The sequence below is a fragment of the Alligator sinensis genome, unplaced genomic scaffold (assembly GCF_000455745.1).
Source record: "Alligator sinensis unplaced genomic scaffold, ASM45574v1 scaffold442_1, whole genome shotgun sequence".
NCBI lineage: Eukaryota > Metazoa > Chordata > Crocodylia > Alligatoridae > Alligator > Alligator sinensis.
In genome coordinates this window covers 2,741,330-2,754,834 of record NW_005841829.1, presented here as the reverse complement: position 1 = coordinate 2,754,834, position 13,505 = coordinate 2,741,330, and the positions used below count along the sequence as shown (strand labels likewise).

General features: G+C 44.7%; 1 protein-coding gene across 1 annotated transcript in view; it reads right to left on the bottom strand.

The window, feature by feature from the left end:
• Window positions 1–13,505, bottom strand: part of SLC1A2 (solute carrier family 1 member 2) — a 41,484-nt gene that overhangs the window by 18,449 nt on the left and 9,530 nt on the right. The window contains exons 5-6 of the mRNA XM_006014650.3: window positions 12,684–12,810; window positions 8,252–8,485 (exon numbers count right to left, since the gene is read on the bottom strand). Of these exons, the coding sequence (XP_006014712.2) occupies window positions 8,252–8,485; window positions 12,684–12,810 (361 nt within the window). The remainder of the gene's footprint in view (window positions 1–8,251; window positions 8,486–12,683; window positions 12,811–13,505) is intronic.

Below are 13,505 nucleotides of genomic sequence, written 5' to 3'. Positions count from 1 at the left end.
GCTAACGATTGGCCTGCTAGCCGTATAAGAGGCTTGAGCGGTTTCTGCCCAAGCCGAAGAGGACTCCACATCCATCTCGTGGGGACTCTGGGTACACGGCAGGGTAATAGAAACCCTGTGTGAGATTCAGAGGAGTTTGGCGACCTGATCCATTGCCCACCTCTTTCCGTCTTCGAGCGATAATTTTTTATAAGACGTATCTACGAAGTTTCTATTTCGGTGGCGCGCTTGTCCAGGGCATCCGGAGCTCTGTTTCTGTGGAGCCTAGCAAACTCCACGTGGTTGTTCGTGTTGTTTTTTGTTTGTAACTGCAACTCAAGCAAGTTTTCCAGCCTGCACCGCAACCATCTTCGGTGTAAGTAAACAATCTTTAAATCTACCATTATGAGTCCGCGCCTAATTCTAGCGTGTCGCCGCGTTCTCTCCGACCCCGCGTGCCCGGGCTGCTGGCCACAGCCCGTGCAGAGCACAAAAAAGGGCCCAGCTCACACCCGGCCCGCACAGTCTTCAATTTAAACCACTTTTGGAGCTAACTGGAGGTCAGACTGAGAGTCAGAAAAAGCGAGAGAAATAGGTGCATGTTTGCAAGGGGAAAGAAGTTGTAGATATGACTTCAATCTATGTTGTAAATCATTTCTTGACCAGGGGAATTTGGTTGATTTGAATTCAAATAAATATATATTTAAGGGGGAAAATCTGTTTCTTTTCAGCTGTGAAAGTGTTCTTGACAAAGGAACCCAGAGCAACTCTATTATGTGCAATGGAGGGTGGATAAGAGGTACTACCAATATATTCAATTCTTAGAGCATGGGGTCAGTAGAAGATGTGGGTCATGGGTGGAGGGTGGAGATCAGCTCCTTGCATGGATCTCTCCTGTAGAAGTCTGAAACTGAAACAGATTTAGCCAGTAAACTGATCAGAGTTTGCAGGTTCATTTCACAGGTTCCTGTGCCATGCAAGTCTGCTTAGAACAGCCAAAGGACTTTCCACAAAAGGAATGAATCAGTGGAGTGCATTGGTTCTTTCATTTTTTGTGGCATCACTAAGCTAATTTGGTTGTACCCTGACCAAGAAGCTAGCTCTTAAAAGCGAATGTCAATTTAGGGAATTTTTTGATAAATCAATTGTTCAGTAGAGAAGCAACTGAAGCATGTCCACCTTCATATCTCAAACTGAGTCACTGGCATCTCTCAAAAGCAGTCATGCTTAGTGAACCAAAAATGCTGAATGCAGTGTCTAACAAAAATGTCAGTTATTGCTTATAATAAAAATCATAAAGGGCTGAACTCACTAAAATGAACTAAAATACTTACCACATTTATATTTCACACCTTGCAACTTTGGAGTGGCTTTAACACATTTATTAATTAATTCACAGAATTTATCTACATCCATTTTACAGATGGATGTGAAGCCAAGAAAAGAGAAATTAAGTGACTTCTCCAATACTGCACTTTTCAGAGCCTGATTTGAGAAATGGGGCTTATTAGCCCACACTGGGGACATCTACACGTGGAAATAATGTGAAGCAATAAACTGGATTTTATTGCTCTGGAGTTTATTACTTCCAAGTGCACCATTTGAACATGCACCCAGGACCACAGCAGGTTGGAGCAGACCTGGCTGGCAGAGGGCTGCTCTCACCTGGCTCAACGTACTATGGAGGGGCTGGTTGGGGCACTATGCTGGGGCACACATTTGTGCCGATACTATGTGCTGCGGTGCACGCCCCCACCCTTGTGCTTTGCAATGGGAAACATTGTCCCACTGTTCCATGTGCTGCAAGCAGGGGGCCTGGGGTACAGGGCGCCTCAGCAGAGGTAGCCATCCCCTGTGCTGAGGCACCCTGGGCCCTGGCCAGCTGGAGACTGGCATGTGGAGATGGGGGAGCAGGCCAGCCCAGCGCTGCCTGCTCCTCCGTCTTGAGGCACCCTGAGTCCCAGCCAGGTGGGGAGTGGCTGGCTGGGGCACAGGGTTCCTCTGCACAGGGTTCCATGACTGATGGAGATGAGCGAGCAGGCAGTCCTGGGCTGCCTGCTGCCCCATCTCTTCATTTGTCCCGGTGCTCGCCACTTTGGCGTGTGTTGTGCCATCGTTTTCCAGGATGATTTTTTTTGCTACCAGGAAATCCTGGTAACAAATTTTGCCCCAGCACTGGAAATTAGCAGCACTGAGAACTGATTGATGTGCAACTTGTGTGGTTTGTGGCACTTGTGCAGTTTGTGGTACAAACCACATGTTCCTGTATGTCTGGATCCAACTTTTATGTTTTTCCATTTATCATAAGACCTTTCCCTATAATTCAGGAGGCAAATGCATATTTTAATTTATTTTTTAACATAAGTGATTTGACTTCCTTGGAAGATAAAGCACTTACTCTCTGAAAAATAAGCACCGTAGGTAGAAGCAATACAAAATTCTTCCACTGTTTTAAGAAAGAATCTTAATCCTTGTTCAAAGAAGCATTTGAAGGTCCACCAGCAGTTCAGTCTTTGGCTTCTCAGCTGGCACAGAATGCCAGCTGTAATGTTGGTGGTCACTTGGTTATGAATATATGGACTAAGAACCAGGGAGACATGTTATACTGTTTCTTACACAGCCATCAGCTGTCAAATAATTAAGGCTTTCAGTTGATGCTAATACAGATTATATGTGAACTAATGAGCTGAAGCAAATCAGAAATTTCTCATCTGTGAAAATTTAGACTTGTAAAAAATGGAAAAGCCAAAATGTTTTGGTCCAAAAATTTTAAAAGTGTTACTATGATGACACATGGGAGCTGTAATTTGGGTACTGCATGTCCTTATGTTTCACTATGGGTTGGGTTTCCTGGACAGATAAAGCTCCCATGGTCCATCAGTCTCTGATTTTCCAGAGCTCCTCAATGCACCATAGCTGATGACATATTATGGAAAATTAGCCTGTAGAGGCATGGAGCACCCAACCACAGTTTTATGAAGCACCACATTTCTGAATCAAAAAAATTCAGTCCCCTGGTATCCCGTGTTTCAACAAAACCTTACATTTTCTGCAGAGACTAAGCACTTTTGCAAAATAAAAATATTTAATAGAATACTGACATTTCTATCAATACACAGCTTTGACGGGAATTTTACAGGCAGCCCTAGTGAAAAGCATCCTATCCTATTACCAAGCTATGAGTTATCAAGTCCCATATTCCCTTTCCCTATGCTCTAACAAAAGGAATGAAAACTCAAGATTCTTATCCACTTTTCTTTATTCTGCCAATTTGGCTGAAATATGAACAGTGAGATTTGGAATAACTCCTTGCTCTTGACTGGGTAGGATCTGGTTTCCAAACCTAATCTGCAAAGAGTCCCAGGATACCTGTTATCTCACTTGTTAATAATATAAAGAGAAATCTTTATTGGGGTCAACGGACACATGTGTGCACACACATGCGCACATACACATACAGACACACCTTGTGCCTTTGTAACTCTCAAATTAACTAAACAGAACCTGGGCTAACTAATAGCATCATCCTAACATGGATGAAACAGTTGAAAGAGTGCATGAAGAGTGGTCATTCCTCAAGAACACGATCCTTAAAGCACAAAAGAAGTCCATTCCAATGAGGAGGAAAGATAGCAGAACTACTAGTAAGCCCTCTTGGCTTAATAGGGATATCATAATCCTCTTGAAAAAGAAGAAAGAGGCATATAAACAATGGAAGCTTGGGATAGTCCCTAAGGAGGACTATATAATAACAGCCCGCACTTGTAGGGAGAAGATTAGAAGGCTAAGGCGGTGACTGAATTTAAACTAGCTACAGAAATCAAGGGCAATAACAAGTCCTTCTTTAGGTATGTAGGGAACAGGAGGAAAACAAGTGGAAACTAAACTCCTGAATACTTGCTTCAGTATTTCATTGGACTAAGGGGACAATCATACTAGATAAGGTTAAGAATGGGCATGGTGGGAATAACCACCTTTCTATTGTTGATATTGAGCTGGTGCATGATCAGTTAGAAAAGTTAGATATCTATAAGTCAGCAGGACCAGATGAACTTCATCCGAGAGTGCTGAAGGAGCTGGCTGAAGTCATCTTGGGATGTCTGGTGAAACTCTTCCAAAACTTGTGGCACTTGGGGGAAGTCCCTGAAGACTGGAAGAGGACCAATGTTGTGCCCATCTTCAAGAAGGGGAGGAGAGAGGACCTGTGCAACTATAGATCAATTAGCCTAACTTCTATCCCAGGGAAAATCCAGGAAAAAATCATCAAGGAGTCTATGTGGGATACGTTACCAGAAAGTAGGATTCTGAATGACAGCAGGCATAGCTTCATCATGGGCAGTTCTTGTTTTACCAATCTCATCTCCTTCTATGACCAGGTAACTCACCTGGATAAGAGAGAGGAGGTTGACGTTGTATACCTACACTTCCTAAAGGCCTTGATTTGATGTTCTCATGGGAAAAATGGAGGATTGCAGGCTTAAATGCTTGACAGTCAGGTGGGTAGGAAGCTGGCTGCAGGGTAGGACCCAGAGAGTTCTAATGAATGGATCTGTCATCCTGGCGAGAAGTGGTCAGTAGAGCTGTGGGACACTTCGGTTCCTGATTCAATTCGGTGGAAATCTGGCCCAATTTGGAGGCCAAATCTCCAAATCTGAATCAAATCAGGAGACCCTTTAATCTCTCTGAATTGAATTGGAAACCTCCAAATTGATTTGGAGAGATACGGAAAGATGCGGCAATTCAGACATAGACACAGCTTTAAATGTATTTTCTACATACCTCAAGGTGTCAAGGGGCTTGTGAATGCAGCAATGCTGGGGCGCATGGAGTGTCCCACAGAAGGGTGGGGGGCTCCCACGCATGCTCGGCAGCAGACCTGGAAGTGGACCAGAAGCTGGGTACTCCCTCCTCCAGGGAGTGTATGGGGGTACTCCCCCCTTGCCTCCCCAACTCAGCGACTAGTGCCTCCTGGGTTTGGAGGTACACCCAAGGTCTCCCCATGGCTGAGCACTGAGCCAGGGGGAGCATAGTGGGACCCCCCAACGTACTCCTGGAAGTGGACTGGAAGTAATTCCAGTTCACTTCCATGTTCACCGCCAAGCACATGGAGGACCCCCTGCCACTCCTGTGGGATGCTCCATCCACCCCAGCATTGCAGCATTCACAAGCCATGCTGTTACCTCGAGGTATGTAGAAAAATCATTTAAAACTGCGTCTATATCCAAATTGTTGATTCTCCGAAACAGTATCAAATCTTCAGATTCAGATTTGGCCAAATCAGGGACAGTGATCCAAATCAACAAATTGAATCACTGTCCTTGATTCAGGCCAAATCCAAAACTGAATCCAATAGGGCCCACTTCACACAACCCTAGTGGCTAGTGCTGTCCCTCAGGGGTCCATGCTTGGTCCAGTGCTTTTTGACATCTTTATCAATGATCTGGATGTGGGGGTGAAGAGCTCACTGGCCAAGTTTGTGGATGACACCAAGTTATGGGGGAGCATTGTCACACTTGAAAATAGGCTGCAGATATAGGTGGACCTATATAGGCTGGCAGGTTGGACCCAGATCGGAACCAGATGAAATTCAACATTGAGAAATGTAAAGTAGGGCTTTGCCATGGGGGAACCCCTGCCAGTCCACATCCCCTGATCCCTGATCACTCTCCCAGCCCTATCAATGGCTGCCCCGCACAGCCCCAGCATCCCAGCACTTTAAAAAAAAAAAAAGCCCTGCACTCACTGGCTGCTGCCAGGTGGGGTGGTAATCCCTGCTGCCCCCCACTGCCCCACACTGCATGGGGGGCTTTTCCATGAGCCCCCATTCCTTGCCTGCTCTCCCAGCTCTATTAATGGCTGCCCCGCCCAGTCCCAGTGTCCCGGCTTTAAAAAAAAAAAGCCCTGCACACACTGGCTGCTGCAACAGCCATCGGGGCTTCTGGGGGCTCATGGCAGAGCACCCTATGCAGTGTGGGGCAGTGGGAGATAGCGGGGATTGCACCTCCCCGCCCGGCAGCAGCCAGTGAGTGCGGGACTTAAAAAAAAAAAAAAGAGCCGGGACTCTGGGGCCAGGCAGGGAAGCCATTTGATGGGCTGGGAGAGCGGGCGGGGGATGGGGCCTGTTTGATTCAGAGATTCGACTGATTTGGTGGTGGCCGAATCTATTTGGGACAGTGATTCAAATCACTGAATCAAATCACTGTCCCCCAAATCAGATGAATCTGAATCCGAAGCGAATACTAGCCACTTCGTACAGGCCTAATGTAAAGTGCTATATCTGGGGACAAACAATCCCATACTTACAGGCTCAGTGGCACCAAGCTGACTAGCATCATGGCTGAAAGGGACCTAGGGGTAATAATAGACCATAGTATGAACATGAGCCGTCAGTATAGTGCCAGCAGAGCAAACAATACTCTGGCATGCGTCAACTGAAGCATATCAAGCAAAACCGAGGAAGTGATTACTCAGCATTGGTGAGACCACAGCTGGAGGACTGCGTCCAGTTCTGGGTGCCACACTTCAACAAGGATGTGGAAAAGCTTGAGAGAGTCCAGAGAAGAGTCATCCTTATGATCAGAGACTTGCAAAGCAAACCATATGAGGAAAGGCTGAGGGACTTGGGTCTCTTCAGCCTAAAAAAGAGAAGGCTGAGAGGATACTTTGTAGCAGCTTACAGCTATATCAGGGGACTACATCAAGGGCTCAGCAAACAGCTGTTCACCAGGGCACCCTGGGGAAAACCAGGATTAATGGCCACAAAGTCCTGGAAGACTGTTTCAGACTTAACACTAGGAAAACTTCACAGTCAGGGTGTCCAGACTGTGGAATAAACTCCCTCCCGCGGTGGTGCAATCATCTACCCTGGAAATCTTCAAGATGGGATACAATACTAACAAGTGCAGAGTACTGCACTTGGGCAGGAAGAACCAGCAGCATACCTATAGGCTGGGGAACTCCCTTCTTGAAAGCACAGTGGCAGGAAGAGATCTTGGAGTTGTTATTGATCTTAATATGAGCATGGGCCACCAATGTGAGGGCCAGTTCTGGGCGCCACGCTTCAAGAGGGATGTAGACAACATGGAGAGGGTCCAGAGGAGGGCTACTCGCATGATCTGGGGGCAGCAAGGCAGGCCCTACAAGGAGAGGCTACGGGACCTGAACATGTTCAGCCTTCACAAGAGAAGGCTGACAGGGGATCTAGTGGCCGTCTATAAACTTACCAGGGGGAACCAGAGGGGAATGGGTGAGACCCTGTTCCCCCGAGCACCTCCCAGAGTAACAAGGAATAACGGCTACAAGCTGATTGAGAGTAGCTTTAGGCTGGACATCAGGAGGCACTACTTCACAGTTAGGGCGGCTAGGATCTGGAACTAGCTTCCAAGGGAAGTGGTGCTGGCTTCTACCCCGGGGGTCTTTAAAAGAAGGCTTGATTACTACCTAGCTCAGGTCATATGAGCTTAACTTAGTGGGGGTCATATAAGCCCAGTATTCATTCCTGCCCATGGCAGGGGGGCAGACTTGATGATCTGCTCAGGTCCCTTCTGACCCTGCATCTATGAATCTAAGAGGAAACTGGATGGTCACCTTGCTGGGGTCACCTGACCCCAGGTGTCTTTCCTGCCTAGTACAGGGGGGCTGGACTCCATGATCTTGTGAGGTCCCTTCCAGCCCCTAACATCTATGAATCTATGAAAGAGAAAATGCTGGTGACAACAAAAAACCTTCTACTTCCTCTTCTACCAAGCCTTGTCAAACCTTCTACCTTTTACCAAACCTTCTATTAGGCCTCATCTACCTCATGCTTGAAACATAGCATTACTAATTCTTTTAGAAGCAGCCATATGAATACATATTGATTCTCTTTTGAAAATCATGGCTAAAGCTTATAATAATTATGATTAAAAAGTGCCCATGTAGCACTTTCCATCTCCTGAGTTTAAAGTGCTTTAGAAAGGTGGGTAAATAGCATTATCACTGTTTTACAGGTGAGAGAATTGGCACAGAGATTATCTTATTTGTAGACGTTTACACAGTGAGTCAGTGCAGGGAAGAGAATAGAAGACAGGTAGGTCTCTTTACACTCAGTCTGTGGCCACTGGCATGCAGGCCATACTGCCTCCCTTTGAAGTCAGGTAGATATGGTTAATCAAAAGTTTTATTTCTCATCAGCATTAATTATATGTTTTTTCTAGTCAAGGTCAGGACTGCAGCTATATAATCTCCAGTAACTCCTAAAAATGTAAATACAGTGGCATTTCCCATGGAGTACCTGGAAGCTGTGCCTAGAGCTGTGATCCATGCCTGGAAAATGCCAGCAAGGAACGAGAAGGGGCTTTTTCTTGTTATCACAAAGTACAGTAATGGCAAGAAGATCCCACCATGGATGATGAGGCCCACGATCACTGTTACCATGTACATGCCCAGTTGCCTAGCAACCACTTCTAAGTCCTTGATTGCAATGATTTTCCCACAAATGAGGCAGGCAATGCCCAAAGGTGAGTACCTGGAAAATAAAACAAACACAGATAGAATTGATCCTTACAGCATGCAGCCATAAAACTTGTGCTCAAAGGTGGATAAAAATACAGGATTTTCAGGTTGAACCCACTAAGAGATGAAGAGAGCTCACTAAAAGGATACTGAATTACTGAATGAGGACATCCTTCATGCTGTTTTTATATGGTATGGATAAACCTGGTTCATTTAAGTAATACAATAATATCCTATGGCCACAGCCAAAGGTACTTGCTCAATTTTACTCATTCTCATTGAATTTAACATGCCTTTCTTAAGGAAAGATTCAGCTTTATGGTAATATCCCATCAGAATATAGGAATGAGATTATACATACGTGTTTTGGACCATTACTAAAAAATAGTGATTTATATACACATACCTGTTACATAGCAGCTTTTATCTGGTTTAGGGCTGAAATATTTGCTGCAGATAAATGATCTGATAAATATAGCCCCTTTTCTGTATGAACCTGCCTGCTTTCTGCAAATGTCTCTGTTATAGTCATTAAACTATTTGACTTTCAGACTGTGGATTGATTGTTAATTATGTGCTCTGTTAATTTATTATATGATTAACTACCTAATCATCCTTGATAAGAGGAATGAAACTTAAATAGGAGAATAACAGTAGTACATTTTGATACTAAACAATTTATTTCTACAGCTCATAAATGACAAAGAGTGAGTATGTAGGAACACTGGAATGTGTGTGTTGGCAGGGAGGGGCATTCATTCACTCCTCTGTCACACAGCTTGTCTCACACACCCATTTCAAACAGATTTAACCTTCCTCTCCCTACTTTATAACAGTCTTACTGTGGAAAAAAAATAGCTGTGTTTCCAGGTGAAGAGGAAACAATAGAATGTCTTCTGAATAAATTTGTAGGGACTATACTTTCAAAATTGACTGGTGATTTGGCATGCCTACGTAGACATGACTGGAAAGGATCTGTGATAAAAGGTATGTGCTAAACCATGTCAGAAAATCCAGTTCCTTAAGGTATCTCAAGTTGAGCACTCAGCACCTGAGATGCTGAAAATCACGAGTGACTTTTGAAAACTAGGGCCAATTATTTCTAACTACTGCTCCAGCTACCACGGACATAGTCTGTTCTTGCTGAATGATTTACCATGTATAATCCCTGTAAAGGATTAAGCAACATCACTCTCAGATGCCAGACCATATTTTACTTTGTTATGGCACTTTGGTATTCAGGAGAGTCCCATGAATCATTGGAACTGCCAGAGGAGACAGATTTTTTTATGGACATGTCATAAATAACTAGACAGAATGCCCCTTTGGATAAAGAAGAATGGCATTTGTCTTTATAAACACACAATGCTAATTCTCTTGCCCAGCAACAGTTCTCGGCAAAGATGAATAAGAGGTGTTTTTACCATAATTCATTCTCCCTGTTTTAGGACAGAGGAACAAGCAGTTCATCAATGAAAAACAAATGATTTCTATGGGCTTCTTTAAAGCAGGATGACTGCCCATAATTGCAGCACTTAACACAACAGAAGCCTTGAAGCACACGTCTTAGATAATCAGTTATGTCTAGCATGTGCTTCTCAGTGCCAATACGTGAAATACTGGTAAACTTCTGGACTATTTGAAGCACTATAATCGTTGCTTCTAAATATATGTTATAAAAAATATTACGAATAGTCTTTTTGTTCACAAAAATAACTGCATCTGTTTTCAGAGGGGGGTCAAATTGAATATGAGAAGCAAAATGAGAAAGTGAGACATTTGTTTCATGAACTATTCTAGGTTTCTTGACAAGGTTTCTTGATATTTTCAGCAGTACCCCTTGTACACACCTGAAACCTAAAAGCACCAGTTATTCTTCCATATCCCCTGGGAATTACAGCTATTTAGAACCTCAGAGGGAGGCATAGTTTAGCCCTGTAACTTAAGAAATGATACTTTCATGAACATCTGGAGTTCAAGGGAAGCATATGCTGCAAAAGCATGGCCTGTTCTGTTCGGCTTAGTACAGAGATGCAAAAAGCCTGAGACAGAAGTGCTTTAAGTTTTACACTTTAAGTGCCCTAGCTTAGGTCAGGAGGGAACAAAACAGACATTCCTGTTTCTATGCATGGGGGAAGCAGGGTGCCTCCCAGCAGCTGGGCCACTCCTGATCGGCCAGTCCAGCCCTCTCCCCCAACCCCACCAGTCAGCTCTCAGTGGCAGCAAGGTGGCCCTCCCCACCAGTCTTGGCTGGCTCGTGCCAGGGGGTGCGGGGTGGAGGGGGGGCAGGGCCAGGGTAGTATGGCAGGGACATCTTCTCCCCATCTTGTACCATGCTGCATGAAAAACCCCCAAGCCTTGCCCCCTCAGTACTGGTAGGGGAGGCTGCCACTGCTGCCTGACTCCCCACTGATGAAAGGCACAGGCAAGAGCCTGCCTGGGCAGCAGCTGGGAGGTAGAAGATGTGCAGACCCCAGCTGGTGGGAGCCAGGCTGGGGGCTCCATTCCCCTTCCACCTGCTCCCCCTGAAGTTGAGAGGCAGGGGCTGGTGGAAAGCCAGGGCTGGAGTAAGTGACCCTGCAGGCTGGCTGAGCAGGGCAGCAAGGGGGGAAAGCACCCACCATGGGCCTGGCCCCTGTTCTGTAGACCCCAGCTGGGGAGGGCTAGGGCCAGGGTGGGGGACGCAGTTCTCCCCCTTACCTGTCCTCCGTACTGCTGCCAGCCAGCCTAGGGAGCAGAGGCTTTGCTGCCTCAGCTGTGACAGCCCATAGGTGGGGTGGGGTGGGGTGGGGTGCAGGGGGGCTGGCCCAGCTCAGCTGGAGCAGGTGAGGGGGAAAAGAAGCTAGCCCATCCACCCTGTGAGAGAAGATTAGCGGGGGGCCACAATGGCTCCTGGAATACCATGGGACTGCAACCTAGCTTGATTCAGGAGGGGTTCTGGGACAGAAGTTCAATAAAGTGGTCTAAACCTGACACGATATCCATCTTAAACTGTGTTAAACCATTTTGAAACTGGTCTATGTGCAATGAACTTCCATTCTGTTACAGTTTTAGACCAGTTATCGATCACTTACACCAGTTTATGTGTAATTTCTGCCCATAGTCTTCTTGCTCTTCACTGCTTATGGCAGACAGTGCATTAGAAATGAAGGACTAATCCTGACACAACACACCGCACAATAAGCCACTTAAATGCAAAAGAGTAGAGAGCTCTTATCTTGCTTTTCCCATCAGCAGTAGGCAATTTATGCCTGTGTCCTTTGCTGGGTTTGTGACTAAAGGGATTCATAGTTTCCTGTCTTCCCTTAGTTGGCAAGTGCATGACCTAAATGTATGGAAATCAAGAGGTTCCATGCCAAATGCCACAGTGCATGTCTTGTTCTGAAAATATAATTCTGTGACATGGATATGTTCAACACTTGTATACAAATAGCTCTGACGACCTCTCAGCTACATCAAGAAGAGGGAGAAAAAGTCTTCCTCAAGGAATGTAAGCAAAGCTTTGACCCTAAATGGGTAGATATACTTCCTTAAAAAGAAACTGGGTTTTGCTATTATGAATGAGCAGATTTTACACTTCTCTAGTGAGGCGGCTGAGTTCAGTATCACTTATTCTGGTGCATTTCTAGAATGCAGTCTGCATGTGGACTTTCTGCAGGCTAAGGGAGAAGACTTTTGTACGTTAGTCCAAACAGTTGGGTTCTCATTTCGATGGAATGTACGTTTCTGGTAAGCCAGTTTTGCTGTAAAACACTGTAAATAGAGCATCTCTCTTGACTACTCTGTAATTATACCTCCTAGTTAATAGCCTGTTATTATGCTAACCTCACAGGAAGATTTTGATGTTATTATGTTTTGAGGGCTTGTTTAGTTAGTAGGCTGTTTTTTAATGTAATGAACCTCTATAACAAAGGTGACATTTTTATGCAGGCGGTAAACCACTCTTAAACTATATGACTTGGAGTCCCCTAGGCAGAAAATGACAGCAGGCCTGCCATCTTTTGAGATGTTTCAAAACAAGATTTAATTACCTCCCACCAAACAGAAACACCCCTATTCCAGCTGTCTCATCCTTGTCATAGCTTTAAAAAGCAACCCAGTGAGCAGAAATACCTAATTGTATGGATTAAAAATAAAGAATGATGTATAGATAATGGACATCTGTGGCCTATGTCTTTTTTGAGTGCCAGGAGTTCTGTCCTCAGACTTACCACATGATCATAGTCACTAGTTTCATTACAATCTCATTCAGGATGTTGAAAAAGTCCACCATCATCTTGGCTTGTTCTCCCATCTTCCCCATAACAATGCCAAAAGCAATGAAGAACCCTATCAGACCTGTTGGAGGAATCATACTCCCTGTTAGAAGGCATGTTGGGTTTTTTATCTAAGTCACTGTACCTGTGTCAGCTTGTTGCTAATACCAAAGTAATTCGACTTTTGAGACAGTTGTATTAGGTTTCAAGTTTGGAATGCCTTAAAGTGACTTTCTCTAAGCTTCCAGAAGGGAAAACATGAATAATTCTTTATTCATTGGTCCTTATTAAACTGACAATAAAGACTAGGGTTTTTTGTTTGTCTGTTTGTTTGTTTGTTTTGGGGGGCGGGGGAGGGCAGTTAAATTATGTATTTTGTAGCATTTAGACCAGGGATCAATCAATCAATAATACATTTACAGGATTGGATTCAATTTCAGTTTGAAATCATGATGCTGTGGCCCCAGTGACCTTTTTGGTGTGGCATAAAGGATGTGTATATGTATCTATGTGTACATAGATAGCAGAGACTTCTTGGATGTCTGGGTGAAACCCCAGAGTGCATGTATCACTGTGCTCTGACTTTTTTCTTTAGTTGCTACAACAGCTTTCAGAGATTAGAACCAATTGTGCCAAGTTAAAGCAGATCTAAGGCAGCTCTAACTTATGTAGGAGACACTCAAAAAATACTGGGAGATGCAAAGATAATTCTTCTTCCACCCCTTCTCCCCCAGTACACATACAACAGTCTCACGCAAGCATAACTCAGTCACAATG